Here is a 20,859-nt window from a genome sequence, read left to right as displayed (position 1 = left end):
ATGATGTAAAATTGCTTCTAAGACCTCTAAGTTTGTGTTGTGGCCTGAGTGAGAGACTGATCAGATTGATTTTTGTATCTTCACTTCGTCCTAGAAAGTTACACCTGATTAACTGGTTTGATAAGAGATTTACACCATGGTGTCCCCCCAAACAACAATGGTATGGCCCATCTGAGTTCTATCTAGCAGGTTTTTCCCCATAGCCTAAAAATCAAGGATGAAACTCATGGATGGAGTGGATTTTACACATATAATATGCCGGCCCCATAAAACTTAGGTGATTTACACACTACGTAAAACAAGTGTGAGGATCTGGGTTTAGAATCCACCATTATTTTTGCCATCCAAACATAGTGAAACGTCCCATCATAGGAAAAGTGTTTCCTTTTCTTTCTTTTTTTCCTTTTTTTTCCTTTAATCTGAATAGGTCTTGAATGTAAAAGAAGAAAAACAAAGGAAACTCATATCAATTAAGATGCTATCTTAGATTGTGGTTTGCACTACCAAAAAGAATGTACACTTGAGGTTGCAATTGGAATCATAAAAATTCTACTCCCAATATATAATATCGACATGGCGAACTAACAAAATAATACAAGAAGAGCAAGAGGAGATAATTGATAGAAGGGATTTTACTAATTGAAACTTGAAAGTAGCTTAAAGTGCTTTTTAACGGGTGAAATGATCAAAATGCCGTGTCCATTTTATTTCCTAGAAAGTGGTAAAATCAATCATTGTGGGGCATGCATGGTGTGAGTATGATATCTAACCTATCGAACAAGTGCAGCCTGTTGTGATGATCTGATGGACCAATCATCACATGGGTTGCATATGAACATAGACAATGGTTACCTTGTATATTGCTCTAAAGGTAGATAAGTAAAAAAATTACTACATAAAATCTATGATTTTCTTTGCAATTTAAATAAACATAAATGTCAAATCATGAAGGGAAAATAATTATTTTCAGGCGGTTTCATTGTCTCCGAACAGGCCGTCAGCATCTACATGCACCAGTGTCCGAAAATAGAAGATAGTTTCTAAGAAAATACATTAACATAATGACATGGCTTTTTTTTCTCAAGAAATCTTACATGTGCATGGGTGTACACACATACATGCACTGGACACACACCACATTGTCATAATCTCATAGTATGATGCAAAGCCAAAAGGGTCATGGAACCAAGTACATTTTCCACTTCTCATCTTACAAGCCAAAGTGACCTTTTAGCTCAAAAGATCCCTTAAAAGAAGAAAATATAAAGAGCTGATCAAGATAAAAGGCATTGAAGGCAATCCCTACCAATCTACTTTTCTCTCTCCTATCTCTTTATTGATGTGCACCATTTCTATAAATTTGTATATTTGAAAGTGAAGTCTCCTAAACCAAATTTAAGATTTGAGTACTTTGCATATCTACCAAAAGGGGAAAAAAGGCAGTACTTCAACTTTTATATTTTCTCCTAAGAGAAAAAAGAAGAATAAAAGGAAATTCTATTCAGGCTTGTTTGAGGCTGAAGATTTGCTCCCATGGATTTTCCAGTTCATGGATTTTAGACAAGTTCTTGATTGGCAGCTATTTTCTGAATTCCTTCAAATTGATTGATTTGTTAAACCAAAAAAAAAATAAAAAAAATCCTCCTTTAAAAGTTGTTATTTGCCAAATCCATTAAATGAATCTATTTAAATGTATTACAACTTTTGCAATTTTGATATATGCTTTGTTGGACATGGGCTTGTGGGTGGACCCCACTCAACTATTCCTCCTTTTATCCTTTATGATTTCTCTTCAGAGTTTAAAGTTGAATCTTAAATTTGAGGTTTAGATTCCACTTTGAACCTGAGATTGGGATGGGATGAGATCAGATGAAACTAGATAACTTTCAATCTCATCCAAACTCCCCGACCCTTCCCTATAAAAAGTGGAGGGGTTTTCTAACAAGAATGAAAGATAGTATACATAGATTTTGTCCATATGACCCGTCCCTTATATGATCAAAGCCATTGATCATAATTTGGAGCTATCTTAACCGTAGAATCAGATGAGTGACTAGATTTCTCTGCTCCTATAGTGGTTAAGCATACCACTAGACATGCATCATACATCTTCAGATTTTACAAAGGTCCTGAAATCGTGTAGACCGTCAGATCCTATTGGCCCACTCTTCTGAGCCGACGATCATGCTCTCCAAATCTATGGATTTGTAACTTGATTACTAAACAGTGGGCTTTATGATTTGCTAATTTATATTCCTATTCCCTTGATCCCACATCTTTACAGAATATACATGTGTTTTAATTCTGACAAGTGGAGCCATGGTTCAGTAGTCCAAACCATTGGTTTATTCTGTCCCACTCTCAATGGACCATGCATCAAAAATCTCTTTGACATGGAAATTTTTATTTTTAGTTGTGGCCTACTGATGGATGGTTTAGAAGAGCCAATACAATTATACAATGACAATGCTCATTCAACTGAGATAAGATCTGATGGTTGTGATTTTTGGACGCATTTTATTCCATTGAGTTCTTGTTTTCTGGTATAACATTGTTAGACAGGCCACATGCCTTGTATAGCCGATTCTATAGATATACGATATATAAGTAGAAGATTTTATATTTATCATTTTACCTTGTATAGTCGTTGTAAAACTCTATATATTCAACCCTTTAGGGTTGTCTCAAATATACAGAAAAGCAAAGGAGAATCATTTTCCTCAAAGCCTTCATCGTTTTTTGCTTTGTTTACATGGTATCAGAGCAATACCGATCCTAATCCAGCATCTTCTTCATCACCGGCACCACCATCTGTCAGATCCGGCCCTCCTCTGTCAAATCCGGCTCTTCCCCTGTCAGATCTGGCTCCTCCCCTGTTAGATCCATCCCTGTCCTGTCAGATTCGGCCCTCCCCAAGCTCGTCCGATCTTTCCCAGGCCTATCCGCACGCCCTTGCTACACGTCCCCTGCGCACGACCCTGTGCACGCACCTGCGCACGTCCCTGAGCACCTCTCTATTGTGTCCATTCCCTGCTACATCATCTCCTGCTACATCTGATCCCTACTGCAACATCTCCTGCTAAACCTACTACTACACCTACTACTGCACGTCTTGATCTGTTGCTGTCTTTTGTTGCCTCCGATCCCTGTTGATCTCTTGCTGGTTGTTGTTTTGATTTCTGGCTGCAAGGTACTTTCTTCTTTAGCATCATTCTTATCTCGTCCTACCTATGGATAAAGACTCCCGTACAGAGGCCCCATGATATAGTTTCGATGGCACCAACTACAATATATGGGCCATCCACTTTCAAAGTTTTCTTAAGGGTCGTGGTTTGAGGGGACTGATTGATGGATCTGTTACTGTCCCTGCTTCCACCAATGCCGACAGAATGGCTGATTGGGAAATGAAAAATGAATGGATTATTACTTGGATTCTTAATTCGGTCGATCGATCAATAACTGTTGGCCTCACGCCACATCGCACTGCTAAGGCTATGTGGGATCATTTTCAAACAATATATCAACAAAGTAATGTGGCTAGGTCATACCGCCTGGAACAAGATCTGGTTCACCTTACTTAGGGCGATAAAAGTATTCAAACTTTCTACTTTACAATGGTTACAATTTGGACAGAGATGGCTATGATGGATCCAGAATTTCCAAATGACTTTAAAATATTCCACACAATGCGCGAGAGTACGCAAGTTAGACAGTTTCTTATGAAACCGCGTCCGAAATTTGAGCATTGCAGGGCTGCTCTCCTGAACCGTAGCCCAACTCCTTCAATGAATTTGGTTATTAATGATTTATTAGCCGAGGAACAACGACTACAGGTCCTCTCTCAGGAGACATCTCAGGGACCATCTGACCTGGCACTTACTGTATCCACCTCTGCACCAAACAGTGGTTCCACTCCTTTAACTTGTCGCGACTGTAACAAATTGGGACATGTCGTCGCTCAGTGCAAAGCTTGATGTGCGTATTGTCGAATAACTGGTCATGGTATTCAGGACTGTTGTTCACATGTCTACGTATCCTCGTTCGGCCGTGGACGTGGTGGTCAAGGTCATGGCCATGGTCGTGCTCTTTCTGCTACTTCTGCGACTACTTCTTTCGACCCTTCTGTTAGTGATACTGCATCCACTAGTTCTGTTGAAGGTCTTTCCTCACCTTTAACTCCTGTGATGCTCAAGCAGATCATGTAAGCCCTTTTTGCGGCTGGTATGTCAGGTATAACCTCATATTCTCCATGGTTCTTCGATTCCAGTACTTCAAATCATATGACTGGTGATGTATCGCATCTTTGTGATATTCATCCCTACATTGGCAATCAGGCTATTTCTACTGCAGATGGCACTAAACTACCCATTCAGTCCGTTGGTTCCTTAATTTTCTCTCCTTCTGACCATCGCTAGTTTACCCTTCGAGATGTGTTTCATGTCCCTAAACTCTCCTCAAATTTAATTTCTACTGGTCAACTTACATCCAATAATTGCTTAGTCATATTTCTTCCAAATTGTTGTTTTGTGCAGGATCTGGCAACGGGAAAGGTACTTGGGAAGGGTAGGTGGCATGGATGTTTGTACGTACTAGATTTTCACCCATCCGTTACTCCAGCTCGTTGTTTCTTCTCTCCCTCTTCCTCGGATATTTGTTAGGCAAATAAAATGTGGAAACTCTGGCACTTTCGCCTGTGTCATCCACATTCTGATTGTTTGATTTAGCTTTTTTCTTCTAGCATGTTAGGGAATATTTATCTTAATAAAAGTGATTTAGATTATTCTTGTTCTTCCTGCTGCCTTTCAAAAAGTAAGTGTATTCCCTTTCCTGTAAGGACTACAAAATCATCATCTATGTTTGAACTGGTGCATACGGATGTCTAGGGCCCTTCCCCAATTATGTCTCTCTCTGGACTACGATATTATGTTATATTCATTAATGATTTCACCCATTACACTTGGATTTACTTTATGCACTCTAAGTCATAGGTGTTTGAAAAATTCAAAATATTTCATTCTATGGTAGACACTCAATTTCGAGTAAAAATTCAAACTCTCCGCTCTGACTCAAGGGTAGAGTATCTCTCCACAAATTTTCGTATATATCTTCAAGGTCATGGGATTATTCATCAGACCACCTATTCTGATACTCCACAACAGAATGGGGTGGCTGAACAAAAAAATCGCCATATTTTTAAAATTACCAATACCTTAATAACAGCTATGAGTGTTCCTCGTTCCTTCTGGGTGGAAGTTATGATGCATTCAATTTACTTGATTAATCAGTTGCCAACCACAATCCTGAATAGTAAATCTCCCTACTTTGTTCTCACCGGTTCTCTTCCTACATATTCCACATTTCGTGTTTTTGGTTGCGTATGTTATGTTCATTTGGCATCACGTGAACATAACAAACTTTCCCCAAAATCAGTCAAATGTATGTACTTGGGATTTGGAGAAACTCAGAAGGGTTTTCGTTGTTATGATCCGGTCTCTCGTCGTGTACGGGTATCACGACATGTTGTTTTTCTTGAGCATATTGCCTTCAATTCATCTGTTCCTCCTTCACCCACACCAGACTCTCCTAGTCTTACTATTTTTCCTGACATTCTGGTTGCTTCGAGTACACCTCCTTGTCCATTACAGGTTTATTCACGACGACCACGTAAAATCCATCACTTACTACTCTCCCTATTGTACCCATAACCAATTCAGATCCTATCTTGGCACGTCGTTCTACTCGTGTACAGCGACAGCATGATCGCTTGATATACTTTATGTCTGCTATGAATACTACCCTGGATATTGTATCTATTCCTACTTCATACCATCAGGCAGCTAGTCATGATTGTTGGAAGAAGGCTATGACAGAAGAACTTGCAGCATTGGATGATAACCATACGTGGGACATTGTTACTCGACCTACTGACCAACAATTGATTGGCAGTAAAAGGATTTATTCTATGAAGGTCAAGTCTTACAGATCATTGGATCGATACAAAGCTCGGCTTGTCGCTTAGGGATACAAACAGGAACACGAAATTGATTATAATGAGACATTCGCTCCTGTAGCCAAGATGAAAACTGTTCGCACTCTTCTGGTAGTATCATCAATTCGCTCTTGGCCACTCACTCAAATGGACGTGAAAAATGCTTTTCTTCATGGAGACCTCCAAGAAACAGTATATTTGAAACCTCCTCCTAGATCTTTAATCCCTGCCAATAAAGTCTGTCACCTGAAGAAAGTTCTATATGGTCTTAAACAGGCCCCTCGGGCATGGTTCCAACGTTTTCATGATATTGTTACAGGATCAGGCTTTACTCAAAGTAGTCATGATCCATCCTTATTCTTGCGCACCTCTGAGCATGGAATTGTTATTGTTCTCATATATGTTGATGACCTACTTCTGACTAGTAGCAATGATACTAACATTTTGGCATTAAAGGAAGTTCTGAAGTCATCCTTCAAGATGAAGGACCTGGGTCATCTGACATACTTTCCTGGACTTGAATTTTTGCGCTCTATACATGGAATCCTGGTCAGCCAGCATAAATATACCAAGGATCTTCTCGCCTTGGCCTCCTTAATAGATCAAAAGACAGCTTAGACTCCCTTGAAACTTAACGTTCAATATGGCCGTGACGATGGGGAACTCCTTGCGGATCCCACATAATATCGCCGTTTGGTTGGGAGTTTGGTTTACTTAACAATGACTCGTCCTGATATTGCCTATGCGGTCCAAGTTGTCAACCAATTTGTTTCTGCTCCTCAAACTCTTCATATGACTGTAGTATTGCGCATCTTACGGTACCTACGTGGAACTCTGGATCGATTTCTGTTCTTCTCCTCCATGGCCCCTCTGGACCTTCGTGCTTATTCAGATGCTAACTGGGCCGGTTGTACTCTCACACGCAGATCTACCACTGGCTACTATGTTTTTCTCGGCACTTCTCTCATCTCTTGGAAGTGTAAGAAGCAGGCCACTGTTTCCAAATCAAGCATGGAAGCCGAGTATAGAGCAATGTCAGCAGCTTGTAGTGAGATTATCTGGTTACGTGGACTTCTTTCTGACTTGGGCGTTCATCTACAAGATCCTACTCCACTCCATGTAGATAATCTGATTGCCATTCAGATTGTCTCTAATTCGGTTTTCCATGAACGGACAAAGCATATTGAAGTTGACTGTCACTTCATCCGCGAGAAGTTTCAGTCTCGGCTCATTTCGCTACCACATGTCGCATCCCATGATCAGATTGCCGACATTCTCACGAAGTCCCTCACTTCTGCACGACACTCATTTCTAGTTATCAAACTATTCCTTATCGATGACCAACATTAGTTTAAGGGGGGATGTTAGACAAGCCACATGCCTTGTATAGCCGATTCTATAGATAGATGATGTAAAAGTAGAAGATTATGTATTTATCATTTTGCCTTGTATGGTCATTGTAAAACTCTATATGTTCAACACTTCAGGGTTGTCTCAAATACACAGAAAAGCAAACGAGAATCATTGTCCTCAAAGCCTTCATCGTTTTTGCTTTGTTTACATAGCCTCGGTCTCACCCATAGGTAGTGTCCAGGACTTGGACTTGAGTCATGACTCAAGATCTCTCATGATCCAACCCATCGAACATGGAATGCTGCACCAATGTGGCATGAGCCATGAAAATCACTGTCTCCACCCATCTCAAGATGAATAAAAGGATCTCACCAATCATTAAATCCAAAAAATAAAAATAAATCAATTTGGATGATAGAAAATGAAATGTGGGTCTATGATCCGAACCGTCCATCTAGCGGTTCTCGTTCCATAATGGCCATTGTCCATAAATCACACCAATAAGAATTGGACTCTTCGCTATTCCCATCAAATGTCATTTATACAACGGACAAGATCACCCAATTGGTGCAATTTTTAGATAGAAGCATACAAGAGCAGGCACAGCAAATGGACGGTCTGGATCTAGTGCCCATCACCCACATGTAAAGTGGAGCCAAACAAAGCACCATATGCGTGTCGTATTAATGCCTAGTGGGCCCCACTAAAGACAGACAGCCTTGCAACCCCCTTGTATTTTTCATATTGTAAGCTTGCCACAATGGAATCGTATCTTGATCAGGCACCATGTCCAAATCATCCCATCAGATAAAAGCTACACATGTGCGTGGGCCCCACATACACGAAGTATCAATGAACACGGCCGGATGCTGTCAAAATCCATGTGTCCTGACAGTGTTGGTAGACCATCCTGTTTCAATGGTGAGCACTTGAGGACATGCCATGAGTCAAAGATCCCAACAAGGTAAGTGGCCCACCTGACTACTACGTAACATGGCTTTGGTCAAGGCCTTCTGGTGGACGATGGTCCACCAACCATCAGGAAAAGCATGGGAGAGTGGCCCACCTTACTCATTAAAGGTCACATGCTTTTCTTCTAAAGGAAAATTAGGTGGCCTGAGAGAGTTGGTACTGAGTCAAACCCAAGGGTCCATGGAATCTTTCATGCTTCTTTCTCTTTCATCATTTTAAATACCAGTTTTGGAAGCCGTTGGTGTGACTCGTTTTGTTGCGCAGTGAAACTGAGTCAACTCAGTTACCATGCTAAAAGATGAAAGAGCTGGCAATGGGCTGAGAGGAATAGCTTAGCATGTACTTTACATAGTTCACTCTAATACACACACACACTATATCATGTATTTGGATTCCTTATTCTCATTTTTTTCGAGACAAGGCAGGCAACAGAAATAGCTTAGTATCTGCTTTACATAGTGCATACTAATTTTTTTTATTTTTTTAAAATACTATAAATTTTTTTTAAATACTATAATATATTATGTATCTGAAAATTGTATTAATTTTTTTTTCCTATCTCATTAATATTATAGTTGTGTAAAATATTGTCAAAAAAAAATAAAATAAAATAAAATTCATTCCCCAAATTATATACTAAGAGCGGAGATGGAGGCCCGAGCTCTATTTTTTGGGCGTGACAGACCCACGACTTGTAATTGACGGAGGCACCCCAAAATTTTTTTTTTTTAATTAGACTAATTTTGGACCATTGATCATTTAAATATATATTTTTTTCTTATAAGGCCAGGGCCTTTCAACCCAGCCCAGACCTAGCCCACCCTAAATGGATTGAATCTCCAAAGAGCGTTTAGACTCATGAAAGTGTAATTGTGCCAACTCATCCAAATGTGTGAGGTCCAACTGTGTCTAGGCACCCCAATCCGTTCATCAGGCTTGCCAAGGTGTCCATCTAAATACTCAGCTGGCCAGCTCACAAAACCCATTGGGCTTGTCCCGGATTTGAACCGTGGCTCGTGGGTTATGGCTCCATGTACATGCGTTTTATCCTGCCTGTGCTGTTCCAGTCATTTGTTGGGTGAACCATTTTGATTTTCTCTGTCTATTTATTTATACATGTGTGGCCCACCTAATCAAGGGATGGATTAGGAACATTCCATATAGGGTCGATTGGCCAGGATCTAGCATAGCCCAGCCCAAACCTGGCCCATTTCCACCCGTTCTCAGCATCAATTTAAATAAAATAGGCTGGATCAGGCCTACTTCTGGCCTTTAGGTTTATGCAAGCCCAGATCCAACCCAACTTTCTAAGTCTCAGCCCAAACCCAGCCCAAAAGAACGATGGACTCAGCCCAGCTGTGCCAGCCTAGCCCATCTGCCACCCTTCATGTCATGTGTACTTCAATCCAGATCATCCAATTGGTGGCCACCGTAATGTATATGTGAATCCAAACCGTGAATTTGGTGTGTTCAATCACGCCGTGGATTCTAAAATCCATCCTGATCTGTAAATCAAATGGGCCACACCAAATTGAACAATGGAGGACATCGGTGAAACTTATCATTGAAACTTCCAGATGGAATATGGTGTCCATCATGTTTTCTATATAAAACCCATATTCCAAACCATTCATTTAGGTGAGAACTGGAAACACTAAATCGCAGGCCATTCGAAAACTCGGGTGGGGCCACACCACGTGTGTGCATTGCTCCTTGTGGTGCGTCCAACCTGAATTTTGGATCAAGATGACTCTTGGGATGGACGGTGAATATGAGGCGGCGCACAAGATGCACCGTTTAGATTCCACATACAAATCATGGGTGGACTCCAGACAGCTCTAACACATGTTAGGTTAACGTGCGTTCGTATGCATGTCGATGCACTCCATGATTCACCTGCATGCATGTAATGATCACATGCGTTTGAACGTATGCTAATTACCATAGCCATATGGGACCCACCGTTGATGTTCATGTGGAATCCAAACGGTGCATCAGGTGTGCTTCCTCATAGGAATTGTACATCCCAAAAATCATCCATATAAGGTATTAAGGTGAGACACACCACAGGGAGAAATGTACAATCACGGTCATAACCTATATATTCACTAGTAATGGCCCCACCTAAATTTTTGAATGGTTTGATCTTTAGTGTATCCCTTAGTCCAGGTGGGACGGACCTAATGAACGGATTAAATGACATATGCATAACACGGAGGACCCCACATTCCATCTGGAAGGTTCTACGGCGTGCCTCCTCCTCCCCAACGTCCGGCATTGTCCCCCTCTTGTATGGCCCACCTGCATTGATCCGTTTGAATTTTTAGCATCTAGGCTTAAAATCAGGGGGTGCATCTAATGAACGGGTTGGATGGGATTCACAAGTCATGCTGGCCCCACCGCTCCATGGTCCACATGGCATAAAGTGACCTACTGTTTATGGGACGTGACCCTAAAATTAGATTAATTAAGCAATCTCGTCCTTTGATTAGTGGTTTGTCAAATTTTAGATTCTCGAGTGTATATTTGTTTTTAACCATCAAATTAGAGGGCGCGGATTGGGTACTTACCCCACCGGGACCTATCCATCTAGAAGTGGACGGTCCTGTCAGGCGCTCTGTGGGCCCACCGTAATATTTCTTTTTATCCAAGCCGTCCATCTATTTTGACAGATCATTCTAGGGCATGAGCCCAAAAACGAGCAAGATCAATGGCTCAAATGGACCACACCACAGGAAGTAGTAAGGATTGAATGCTTACCGCTGAAAACCTCTTGGGGCCACAGAAGTTTTAGATGAAGCTGATATTTATGTTATCCTTTCATCCAGTTCAATGTGACCTTGTGAACAGGTTGGATGGCAAATAAACATCACTGTGGGCCTCGGAAGGTTTCAACGGTGGGGATCATTGTCACCACTGCCTCCTGTGGTGTGGTCCACTCAATCCTTCGATCTAGCTCCTTTTTGGGCTCATGCACTAGGATGATCTGCCGAAATAGATGGACCGCTTGGATAAAACACATATATCACAGTGGGCCCCACAGAGCCTGACAGTGCCGTCCAACTCTAGTTAGGTCATGGTGATGCCGAAAATCGGTCCCATTGGATCACACCAGCAATTTGATTTTTGGGGCTAGTCCACTGGGGCCCACATGCGGGTTGGAACCGGGCTAAACAAGTGGGACCCGACCCGGATCAAAACCCGAATAAATTAGTAGAAAATAAGTCTCGATACAGACTTGGGGGATGAATCTATAAGTGGTATGGGTCCAGTCACAGGGTAATGGGTCTCCGTTCGGGTCTAGGCTGAATTCTTGGCCCGCTTAGTAAATGGGTTCAACCCAAACCCGACCATTGACACCCCTACATACATAGGATTGTTTTGACTGTAGGTTCATTCAGGATCATCAAACATGTGTTGCCCACTGGGGCCAACATGCAAAGACGGCGTATGATCGGAACCATGGATGATTCTTCTCATTTCCTTTCAATGGTTCACATTTCATATCTCGAATTCAACGGTCATAATCATTTCTCAGTTATTGGACTATAGGCAATTCAAAATAGAGAATTGATCACCTAGTGCATGCATCACGACTAGGGGTACAGGACGTTTTCAGCCCTTGAATGCATACAACAAAACGATGGCTATAGGATGGACGGTCGAGATAATCCAATCAATGCTTCTACAAATGCAGGTGATCATGTATCATCAGATACGCATAACAACGTCACCATGCAAACATGGAAAGTGTGTAGAACATCCAACCGTTCATAAGGTGTGGCCCCCTATAGAAGATGGCCATGTCCACAAATGGCCGATGACCGGTTTCTATACGTATGGTCATCTTCATGGACATTTTAACACCCGTGCCAAGTTGACACGTGCTGCTGCATGAAAATGTGGTGCGTGTGGGGTTGGCTAATGAACATCTATTCTACCTCTTAAAAGAGGAGAAGACCATGTGTAGGGTTGGCTTAGCACCACCAGCTTCACCCCATTAACATGGCAGGAGTGGTAGAAAAGGGTAGGAAAAGATCACCAAGTTCCTCTCATCTGATGAACCTTCAATTCATGAGGAAAGGAAAAGCTGGAAATTTTCTTCCACTCCAAACTGATATCTTGACTCCTAATTCAACTGAAAAAGTAGATTTATTTTTATTTTTTCCCGTAAATTTTATAAAAATAGTAAAACATCTAAATTAGTGTAAATAGAGGTTGTAAATGAGTTAAATGAACTGAGAGTAAATGGCTTACTGAGTTGTGTTTGGATGGAAATAAATGAAATGTATTTGAAATCCAAATAGTCCATTTGAATGGGAGGAACTGGATTGCATTGGAAATTATCAATATATTCACAGGAACATATGCAATATCCCAAATCAGCTTTAAGATCCCAAATTAGTATATATATGGGATATTTAACGAAATGATTGTAATAAGCCCTCTGAAAAATATACTCTCACAGAAAAAATTTGCTGAATTTTTGAGCCTTGGGTAGGCTACAAGCGTAAAGATCACAAACAAGTAACTTCCCAATGTTTTTTTAACAGTTGATTTATATGGCCAACCTTTGGATGGTTTGGATCATTCTATTGGTTTGATTATAGTCATGTGGCTGTTGAAGTATCATCAGCATGTCACATGAATGTCGGGCATGTACATCAAGGCACCTTTGTTAACTCTTATGACTCTCCAATGGAGCTCAAAAAGGCATTTCACTCAATTTACTTTGAAATGCTCTCTCATCATTTTTAGGCCCATTTACTCGGGTCCAAACACACCCCAAATGCCGTTTACCTTAATTTACTTCCAATTCCCCCCATTTACTCACATCCACCCCTCAAATGGCCATTTACCTTCAATTACTTCTAATTCCCCCATTTACTCCCATCCAACTACCCCTAAGCCTATCCAAATTCATTAAAGATAACTCAAAAAGAAATTATAACTTCACAAAAAAAAAAAAAAATGGAGTAAATTTTGACTTCAAACTAAAACATAACCATTGATATAACCTTAATTTGTGAAACAATTCAATACTTGTGAAACAATTCAATGGTAGCTTTTCGAACAATACCGAAAACCTCTTAAAACCAGACAATACTGTGGATGCCTTGGGTTCAAGCCCATGACTCAATGCCAAACAGCCTTCTCTTCATCTTCAACATTAGGACCTGGCACCACAAGGTGTCATACCTCATCAACATGCCATTTGTGTAGGACATCAACGAAACGGGAGGGCCCCACCATGCAGATCACCTGGCTGGCACAAAAATCAGCTGCTCGCACTGTTAGAATTGATGCACAACCAGCGGTCTGACTCAGGAGACAGGTGTAGCCCACATAGTGAGTGGATCAGCCTGGTTTTCGAGAACGGTGATCTTCATGGGAGGCCTACCGCCGGGGGAAAATCTGGGAAGAGAACAGGGAGGATTAGGCCTTCTACAATTGCAAGATATTCACATGGTGTGCCTCAAACTCTCATGGAAAGCAATGCCCTTAAAAAAAAAAAAGAAAAAAACCGACACTCACGCCCATTCAGTCTGCACTGTTTTTCTTTCTTGGCCTCCTATTGAGAGGTATAGGATTTTTCAATCTGCAAGATTTGTCATGCTTGGACTGCCACAAGGGGTCCTACATATCATCAGTATCGGCCCAAAATACAAACTAAAAACCCAATCACACACATTTTTACACGTTTCTTAATTCCTATTTTTATTCACATGTCACATCACAGGTCGAACTGGTGAGACTGCCAGTTGGACCTGTTTGGACTGGATCTCCAAACAGAGAAAATAAAAATAAAAATCTAGGTAATGATTAAATTTTGTTTAGTTGATACGCTGGGGTTTTCATGTGTAACAGGTCAACCCCAGATTTTCTGTTTCCAGATGAGTGTTTGGCCTAGCATTTCTTAGGGATGATTAAATGTTGTTTGGTTGATACACTGGGTTTCCCGGGAAACCTGGGAAAAGTCTAAAATTCTATTTTAATTCCCCAGCAAAAAATAATAATAATAAAATAATAAAATAAAATCTAAGGAATAGAATTCCTGCCTAATTTAGAAATACCAAACTTGTTTTCTTTCTTTTCATAAAACCAAGAAATTACTGATCCTAGAAATATAAAAACTAGCAACTAAGCACCCCTTTATTGTGCATGACTATGGTGATGGAATTATTTGGACAGCTATATATTCCTTGAGAAAACACAAAAGAAATTATGTCCATTTACAAAAACATACACCGAGTACACTCAGACAAGCCAGGTATTTAATCTGGTGAGTCCTACCTTGGAGCGTCTACAGCTCCAGTGGAGCTGAAGAACCGTAATATGGAGCAATATCTCTGCAATACACACGAGAGGGTGATGTGGAAACCAGGCCCTAGCATGGATGGTTTGTCTTAAAAATCACACTTACTCTACATAATCCTATGCATCTGATATGTTGCTGTTAAAGTGATGGTGGAAAACAAAAACAGTTGATGGTCAAATATGGAGTGGGGTAAACTGTAGGAAAAAGTGATGGATGGGATTGTATCATGGGTTTTGTTTTTGAAACGTAAGTCATCCAATTGATGGACCCAGTCCATACATCACCCTGCCAAATGCCCCGTGGATTGATGACTCAATCATATTCAAGTTCTTCCAGCTCTACCATATCATCTTCCTAGCTCAAAAATCACAGTGATAGAATGATGATAATTGTAATGCCGGAGAAGCGCGGTCTTTGGCTGCGGAGGAACTATATGGTTCTTCACATCAGCACACATGCTTGCATGACCCACATGATTTTGTACACAAACTACATGGTTTACCAAGTCAAAAGTTTTTGCCAGACCAACAAAAGACTTTTCTTGCCCATTTGTTAACCATCAAAGTTGCATCCTGATAGGCTATTCTTGGTGTATATCCAGCTAAAGCTTGTTTGGATAGGGTTGCATGAAAGGCTATCTTGTTGTCCTAGTCTGCTATCCTGATCAGTAGTTGTCGAACACCCCGACATAGGGATGGATGGACACGCACATTTGACAACTTTGGACACTGGTTTTTTTTTTTCATCCTTATCTTCTTCTTCTTCTTCTTCTTTCTTTTTTTTTGTCTTTTTGTCTTTTTCTTTTTTTGCACAAAGGCACATTAAAGGCGTGATAGTGACACACTTGGACGCTTAAAGATGAGAGGTGGCACACGTGCATATACACATGGGCATATGCGGCACCTTGGTGGGTGCTTGAAGGATAAATGTGGCACATGTGCTTGGAGATGGACATTCTTAATTGTGGCACATTGCCACATGTGCCACATGCCACGTGTGAGATGCATGTATACAAAAAATAACTGTGTACCTTATGAAAAAATATGCTCAAATCACCAGTTTGGAAAGATCAGTTACTGACTATCAAATTTCCTACAAGGCTATCAACATTTTTGCAAAACTATGTAACAAGTATAGATGACAAAGCATAGACAGAGTCACTATCCAAACAGAACTTTTTAGGTTACCAAACAGGCCCTTGGTGTCCTCAACCTGGACACGAATTGCCTGTAACCAGTGGTTACTAGCCGTAACCCCTGACATGGCCTAATGAAGAAGCGCCATGTGCATGTGCTAGTGGTGGGGCCTGCAGTAAAAAGGGTAAAAACATTATTTTACCCAGAGGAATATTTCCTTTTGTCTGTGGGCCCCACCTCTGACATATGTATGTGGTGCTTTTTAGTTGAGCCATGTCAGGGCTACATGAGATTCCTGTAACCCCTAGTTACAACCAATTCATGTCCCCTCAACACAATCACCCTGTGAATGAGCAAGCCGAGCAAACTTGGAAAATCATTGATTTGTTAGCCCTTTATCCAATGGCTAAGATTGTTAATCAAACTAATCATCAGAATAAATGTGGGGAACTGCGCCAGTGCCCATGAACAAGATATCAGGTTGTTCCATTGTATGCACATGGCCCACTTTGTATGGTGCTAATTGATTAAAAAAATGTCAGTCTTTTTGAAGTTCAGAACAGCACATCAGATTGAGAAATCAAATGTTATTAATATCATAGTTCTTAAACTTGGTGTCCAAGTCAACCTGACTCAATGAGATTTAGAGCTGAGTCACTAGACACTTACTCTAAAGGGCAACTTAGTCCCGACTCAACAAGACCCGTTGATTTGGCTCCCTGACTCAGTTGTTTCAACACAACTCATGGTGAGCTGAACCGAGTCACTCGGTTTGATGGGCCAACTGTTTCCTGGATAAAAGTATAATCATAGTCATAGTTCTTAAACTCAGTTTCCAAGTCAAACTGACTCAATAAGATTTAGAGCTGAGTCACTAAGACCCTTACTCAAGGGCGACTTAGTCCCGACTCAACAAGACCCATCGATTTGGCACCCCGACTCAGTTGTTTCAACACAACTCATGGTGAGCGGAACCAAGTCACTCGGTTTGATGAGCCAACTGTTTCCTGGATAAAAGTATAATCATAGTCATAGGTCTTAAACTCCGGGTCCAAGTCACTCGATTTAGAGCCGAGTCACTAAGACCCTTACTCTAAAGGGTGACATAGTCCCGACTCAACAAGACCCATCGATTTGGCACCCCAACTCGGTTGTCTCAACACAACTCATGGTGAGCTGAACCGAGTCACTCAGTTTGATGGGCCAACTGTTTCCAAGATAAAAGTAGAGGTGGGCATCGAGTCAAGTCGGACCGAATTGCGTCCAACTTGACTCAATCCGAAAATTTCAAGCAATTGATCCGAACTCGATCCGTTCCAGGACTGAGTCCGGGTCAGCTGACTCGATCCAATCCGATGCACTGCTGGCCTGACCCAAACCGAGTTTGACTCGGTCAGGAAAACTAAGTCGGATCGGGTTGGGTACGGTTCGGATCGGGACCTATGTGGTAGGGAGGGGCGGGATTAGGGCAGTGCAGAGGAGAGAGCAGTGGGTGGAGACGGGATGAGGATCTCCTGTGAAAGCCTTTCGCAGGAAGTTCCTGTGCAAGGATGCGGGGTGGGGCCCACCGTGATGTTTCTGTGAAATCTACCCCGTCAATCCGGATTTTGATCTTATTTTAGAACATACGACCAAAAATAAGATGGATCCATACCTCAAGTGGGTCACACTATAGGGAAATTTGGAAAAAGAAATTACTGCTGTTGAAACCTTCCTGGGCTCCACCTTGAGGCTTATGTGCCATCCAAACTGTTTATAAGGTCAATACCACTGGGATGAAGTGAAAACACTAAAGAAAAAGCCTGATACAAAACTTTTATGGTCATAGGATTGTTTCAACGGTGCTCATTGAATCCCCATTGTTTCTTCTCATGTGGCCCACTTGAGTATTTTATATACCTCATTTTTGGTCGAGTGCCCTAAAATGAGTTCGAAAAACAGATTGACGGGTGGATGTCTCAGAAACATCGCAGTCGGCCCCACCCTAGATCCTTGCGCAGGAACTTCCTACCAAATGCTTTCGCAGGAAATCCACGTCGGTGTAGACATGAAGTACACGGTTCGGAAGCGGATTGGCTGATGGTGTATTGACGTCAGTAAGCTCTGTGGGTTAAACTATGAGGTATGTGTGATATCCAAACCGTCCATCCATTTGAAGAGCTCGTATGAAGGCTTGAGCCGAAAAATAAGATAGATATAAAGATCAGTTGGATCACACTGCAAAAAACAGTAGGGGATTGAACGTTTACCATTGAAACCCTTTTGCAGATCACAGAAGTTTCGGATCAATATGAAATTTGCTTTTCCTCTTCATCCATGTATTTTTAACCTTATTAACAAATTAGATGGAAAATAAATGCTATGGTGGGGCCCATGTAACTTTGATCTCATTTGAGCCGTTCGTAAAACTCGGAGCTTGAGGTGCGTGGGCGCTCGTCTTCGCACGACACGTATCTACACCAGCTGTATAGCTGGCGTGTGCCACACGAAACCAGATTGCTAACTCGGTACTCTTATCATACTTACTAAACTCTGTTTGTGCCCACCGTGAATGCATGTGGTTTATCCACGCTGTCCATTCATTTTTCCATATCATTTTAGGGGTTGAACCCAAAATTGATGCATATCCAAAGCTCAAGTGGACCATACCACAGGAAAAAGTAGTATTGATTTCCACCGTTGAAAACTTTGTAAGGCCACGGTGATGTTTATTTGTCATCCAACATGTTCATAAGATCAGAAAGACATGGATGACAGGAAAAAACAAATATCAACTTGATCTAAAACTTCTTTGGCCCCCAATAATTTTTCAACGGTAGATGTTCAATTCACACCGTTTCCGGTGGTGTGCTCCACTTGAGGATTGGATACACTCTATTTTTGGGATAAAGCCCTAAAATTATCTATTAAAAAAGATGGACGGATCGGATCGGATCGGTCCAGATCAGATCCAATCGGATTGGATTGGCCCGGATTGGCCACTGATTCGAACTCAATCTGATGTACGATCGGATCTGAGTAGGCCTACTCGATCCGACCCGATCCTGGCCTTCAGTTCGGATCGGATCGGGTCGGATCCGTCGGATCGAGTAAGATTTTGCCCAGCTCTAGATAAAAGTATAAAGCTTGCCTCTTGGGTTGTGAACCTAAGACAAGGAACTAAATAACTACCATAGCATTGCTGATGATTTGCATATTTTACCTATTTTAAATAAAAGAATGATTTGGTAGCATAGTCACAGAGGTGTTGAGCTGTGTGGGCCCGTCATGATGTGTGTGTGACATCTGCTATATGCCCCCGCCCGTTCGCCTATCGAGCTCAAAAATCAGGCTGATCCAAACCTGAAGTGGATCATCCCATACTGAAGAATGCAAAATCATGCCTAAAGAATCTAAATTCACGTGGTGTGTCCTACCTAGGTTTGGAATGGTCAGATTTTTGGGATGTTCCTTCATCTTGTTGGGGCACGTGACGTGTGTGAGAATTGGCATCTACCCACCTTGCTAGGCCCAAACACAATCTGGAAGGTTTTAATAGGTGGGCATTCCCTACCAACTGTTCCCTATGTTGTGGCCCCACCTGAGTTTTGGATTGGTCCGAGTTTTGGGTACAGGGCCAAACATGGTGGGTGAAGCTGGTTGTCAGAGTGGACGCCATGCATTCATCACGGTGGACCCCATTTTGCCAGAAACTAACATAAGTATGAGATGAAACCTCTTTTAAATATTTTATATATTCACAACTATTTTCAATCTTTTTAATTTAATAGAAAATACCAAATTGGATCAAGTGAAACTCAATCTCAGTCCAGCATTTGAGTCAACCCAATCTTTTTAATTATGATATGCTATCATCTCCAACTAAAACCGAATTCCAAGCTTAAACCAATACCACACTAAGAAACAAACAAATCAGCACGAAAAGAAAAATAATATAAACAAAATCAATACCATGTTACCCAAAGAAAATATAAAGAAAGCAGCGAATAGGGATTTCATTGATTGATATTGAAAACATAAGCAGCAATCGACTGATCAATAAAAGAAAAAGAAAAACTATATATATTTTTTTTGTAAAGAATTACCACAACCCAGCAAGCAAATTACCGAAAACAGGACATGATCCAACCATCCATTGCTGCAAGACAGATCCAAAATCAACAGCGCCGGTGAAATTCATCACCCCCAAAAATCTTCTTCTGCTTCTTTTCTTCTGTCGAGATACCCCATCAACCCGAAATACCCAGCAAACAAACGATAATTACAAGCGCAACCACACTAATTAACCCACATTTGCTCTCAGTTCGGCTCATACGGGCATTCCCTCGCAAAATGCCCTTGCTCTCCACAATTATAACAACCTCTACCACCCCCGCCGCCGCCGCCGCCACCACTTGATCTCCCGCCGCCACCGCCCTGATGACAGTCCCTCGCCATATGACCACTTTGCCCACAGTTATAACAAGCGCCACCCCCACCACCTCCATATCCTCCACCCCCACTAACTCCATATCCTCCACCCCCACCACCCCCATACCCTCCACCCGTCCTTGCTCTCCCACCACCACCCCTCCCTCCTCTCCCATAACCGCCATAACCACCACCTCTCCCTCTCCCGCCAGAAAACCCCCTCCCGCCACCGCCACCCCCGCCGCCGCCAGACACATACGACCCGTTGGGACCGGTAACATCGACTGCCTTCGTCCGTCCATCATCGCCACGGTCGATCTCGAATTCGACCGTCTCGCCCTCCGAGAGGCTCCGGAAGCCGTCGGATCGGATCGACGTCTGATGAACGAACAGATCCTCACCGCCATCATCAGGGGTTATGAATCCAAACCCCTTCTGCCCGCTGAACCATTTGACGGTCCCGGTAGATCGCCTTCCCTGGGCCATCTGCTCTTCGCGATTCCCAAACCCTAAACCCTACTTCTCGAGAAACCCTAGCTTTGGGAGGGGAATTCCATGGCGTCGATTTGGAAAACCCTAACCCTAATTTGGGGTTCTGATGATTTCTTTCTACCTTCTGCTTTGTGCTTTTCTTGCTACTGCTTGGGAGTTTGATCTGTGGTGTGGGGATTTTATTGAGG

The 20,859-nt window shown here is 41.9% G+C and overlaps 1 protein-coding gene across 1 annotated transcript; it reads right to left on the bottom strand.

Annotated features, from left to right (window-relative positions):
- Window positions 1-19,740: 19,740 nt before the first annotated feature.
- Window positions 19,741-20,847, bottom strand: LOC131235151 (glycine-rich protein 2-like). Its single transcript, XM_058232288.1, has one exon. It carries the CDS (start codon window positions 20,663-20,665, stop codon window positions 20,069-20,071), a length of 597 nt encoding a protein of 198 aa, XP_058088271.1. The 5' UTR covers window positions 20,666-20,847; the 3' UTR covers window positions 19,741-20,068.
- Window positions 20,848-20,859: the final 12 nt, after the last annotated feature.

The sequence above is a fragment of the Magnolia sinica genome, chromosome 19 (assembly GCF_029962835.1).
Source record: "Magnolia sinica isolate HGM2019 chromosome 19, MsV1, whole genome shotgun sequence".
Taxonomy (NCBI): Eukaryota; Viridiplantae; Streptophyta; class Magnoliopsida; order Magnoliales; family Magnoliaceae; genus Magnolia; species Magnolia sinica.
This window is presented reverse-complemented; position numbering and strand designations above follow the sequence as displayed.

Excerpts from the sequence above, each read along its gene's own strand:
- LOC131235151 (XM_058232288.1), bottom strand. The coding sequence starts at position 20,665 with ATGGCCCAGGGAAGGCGATCTACCGGGACCGTCAAATGGTTCAGCGGG.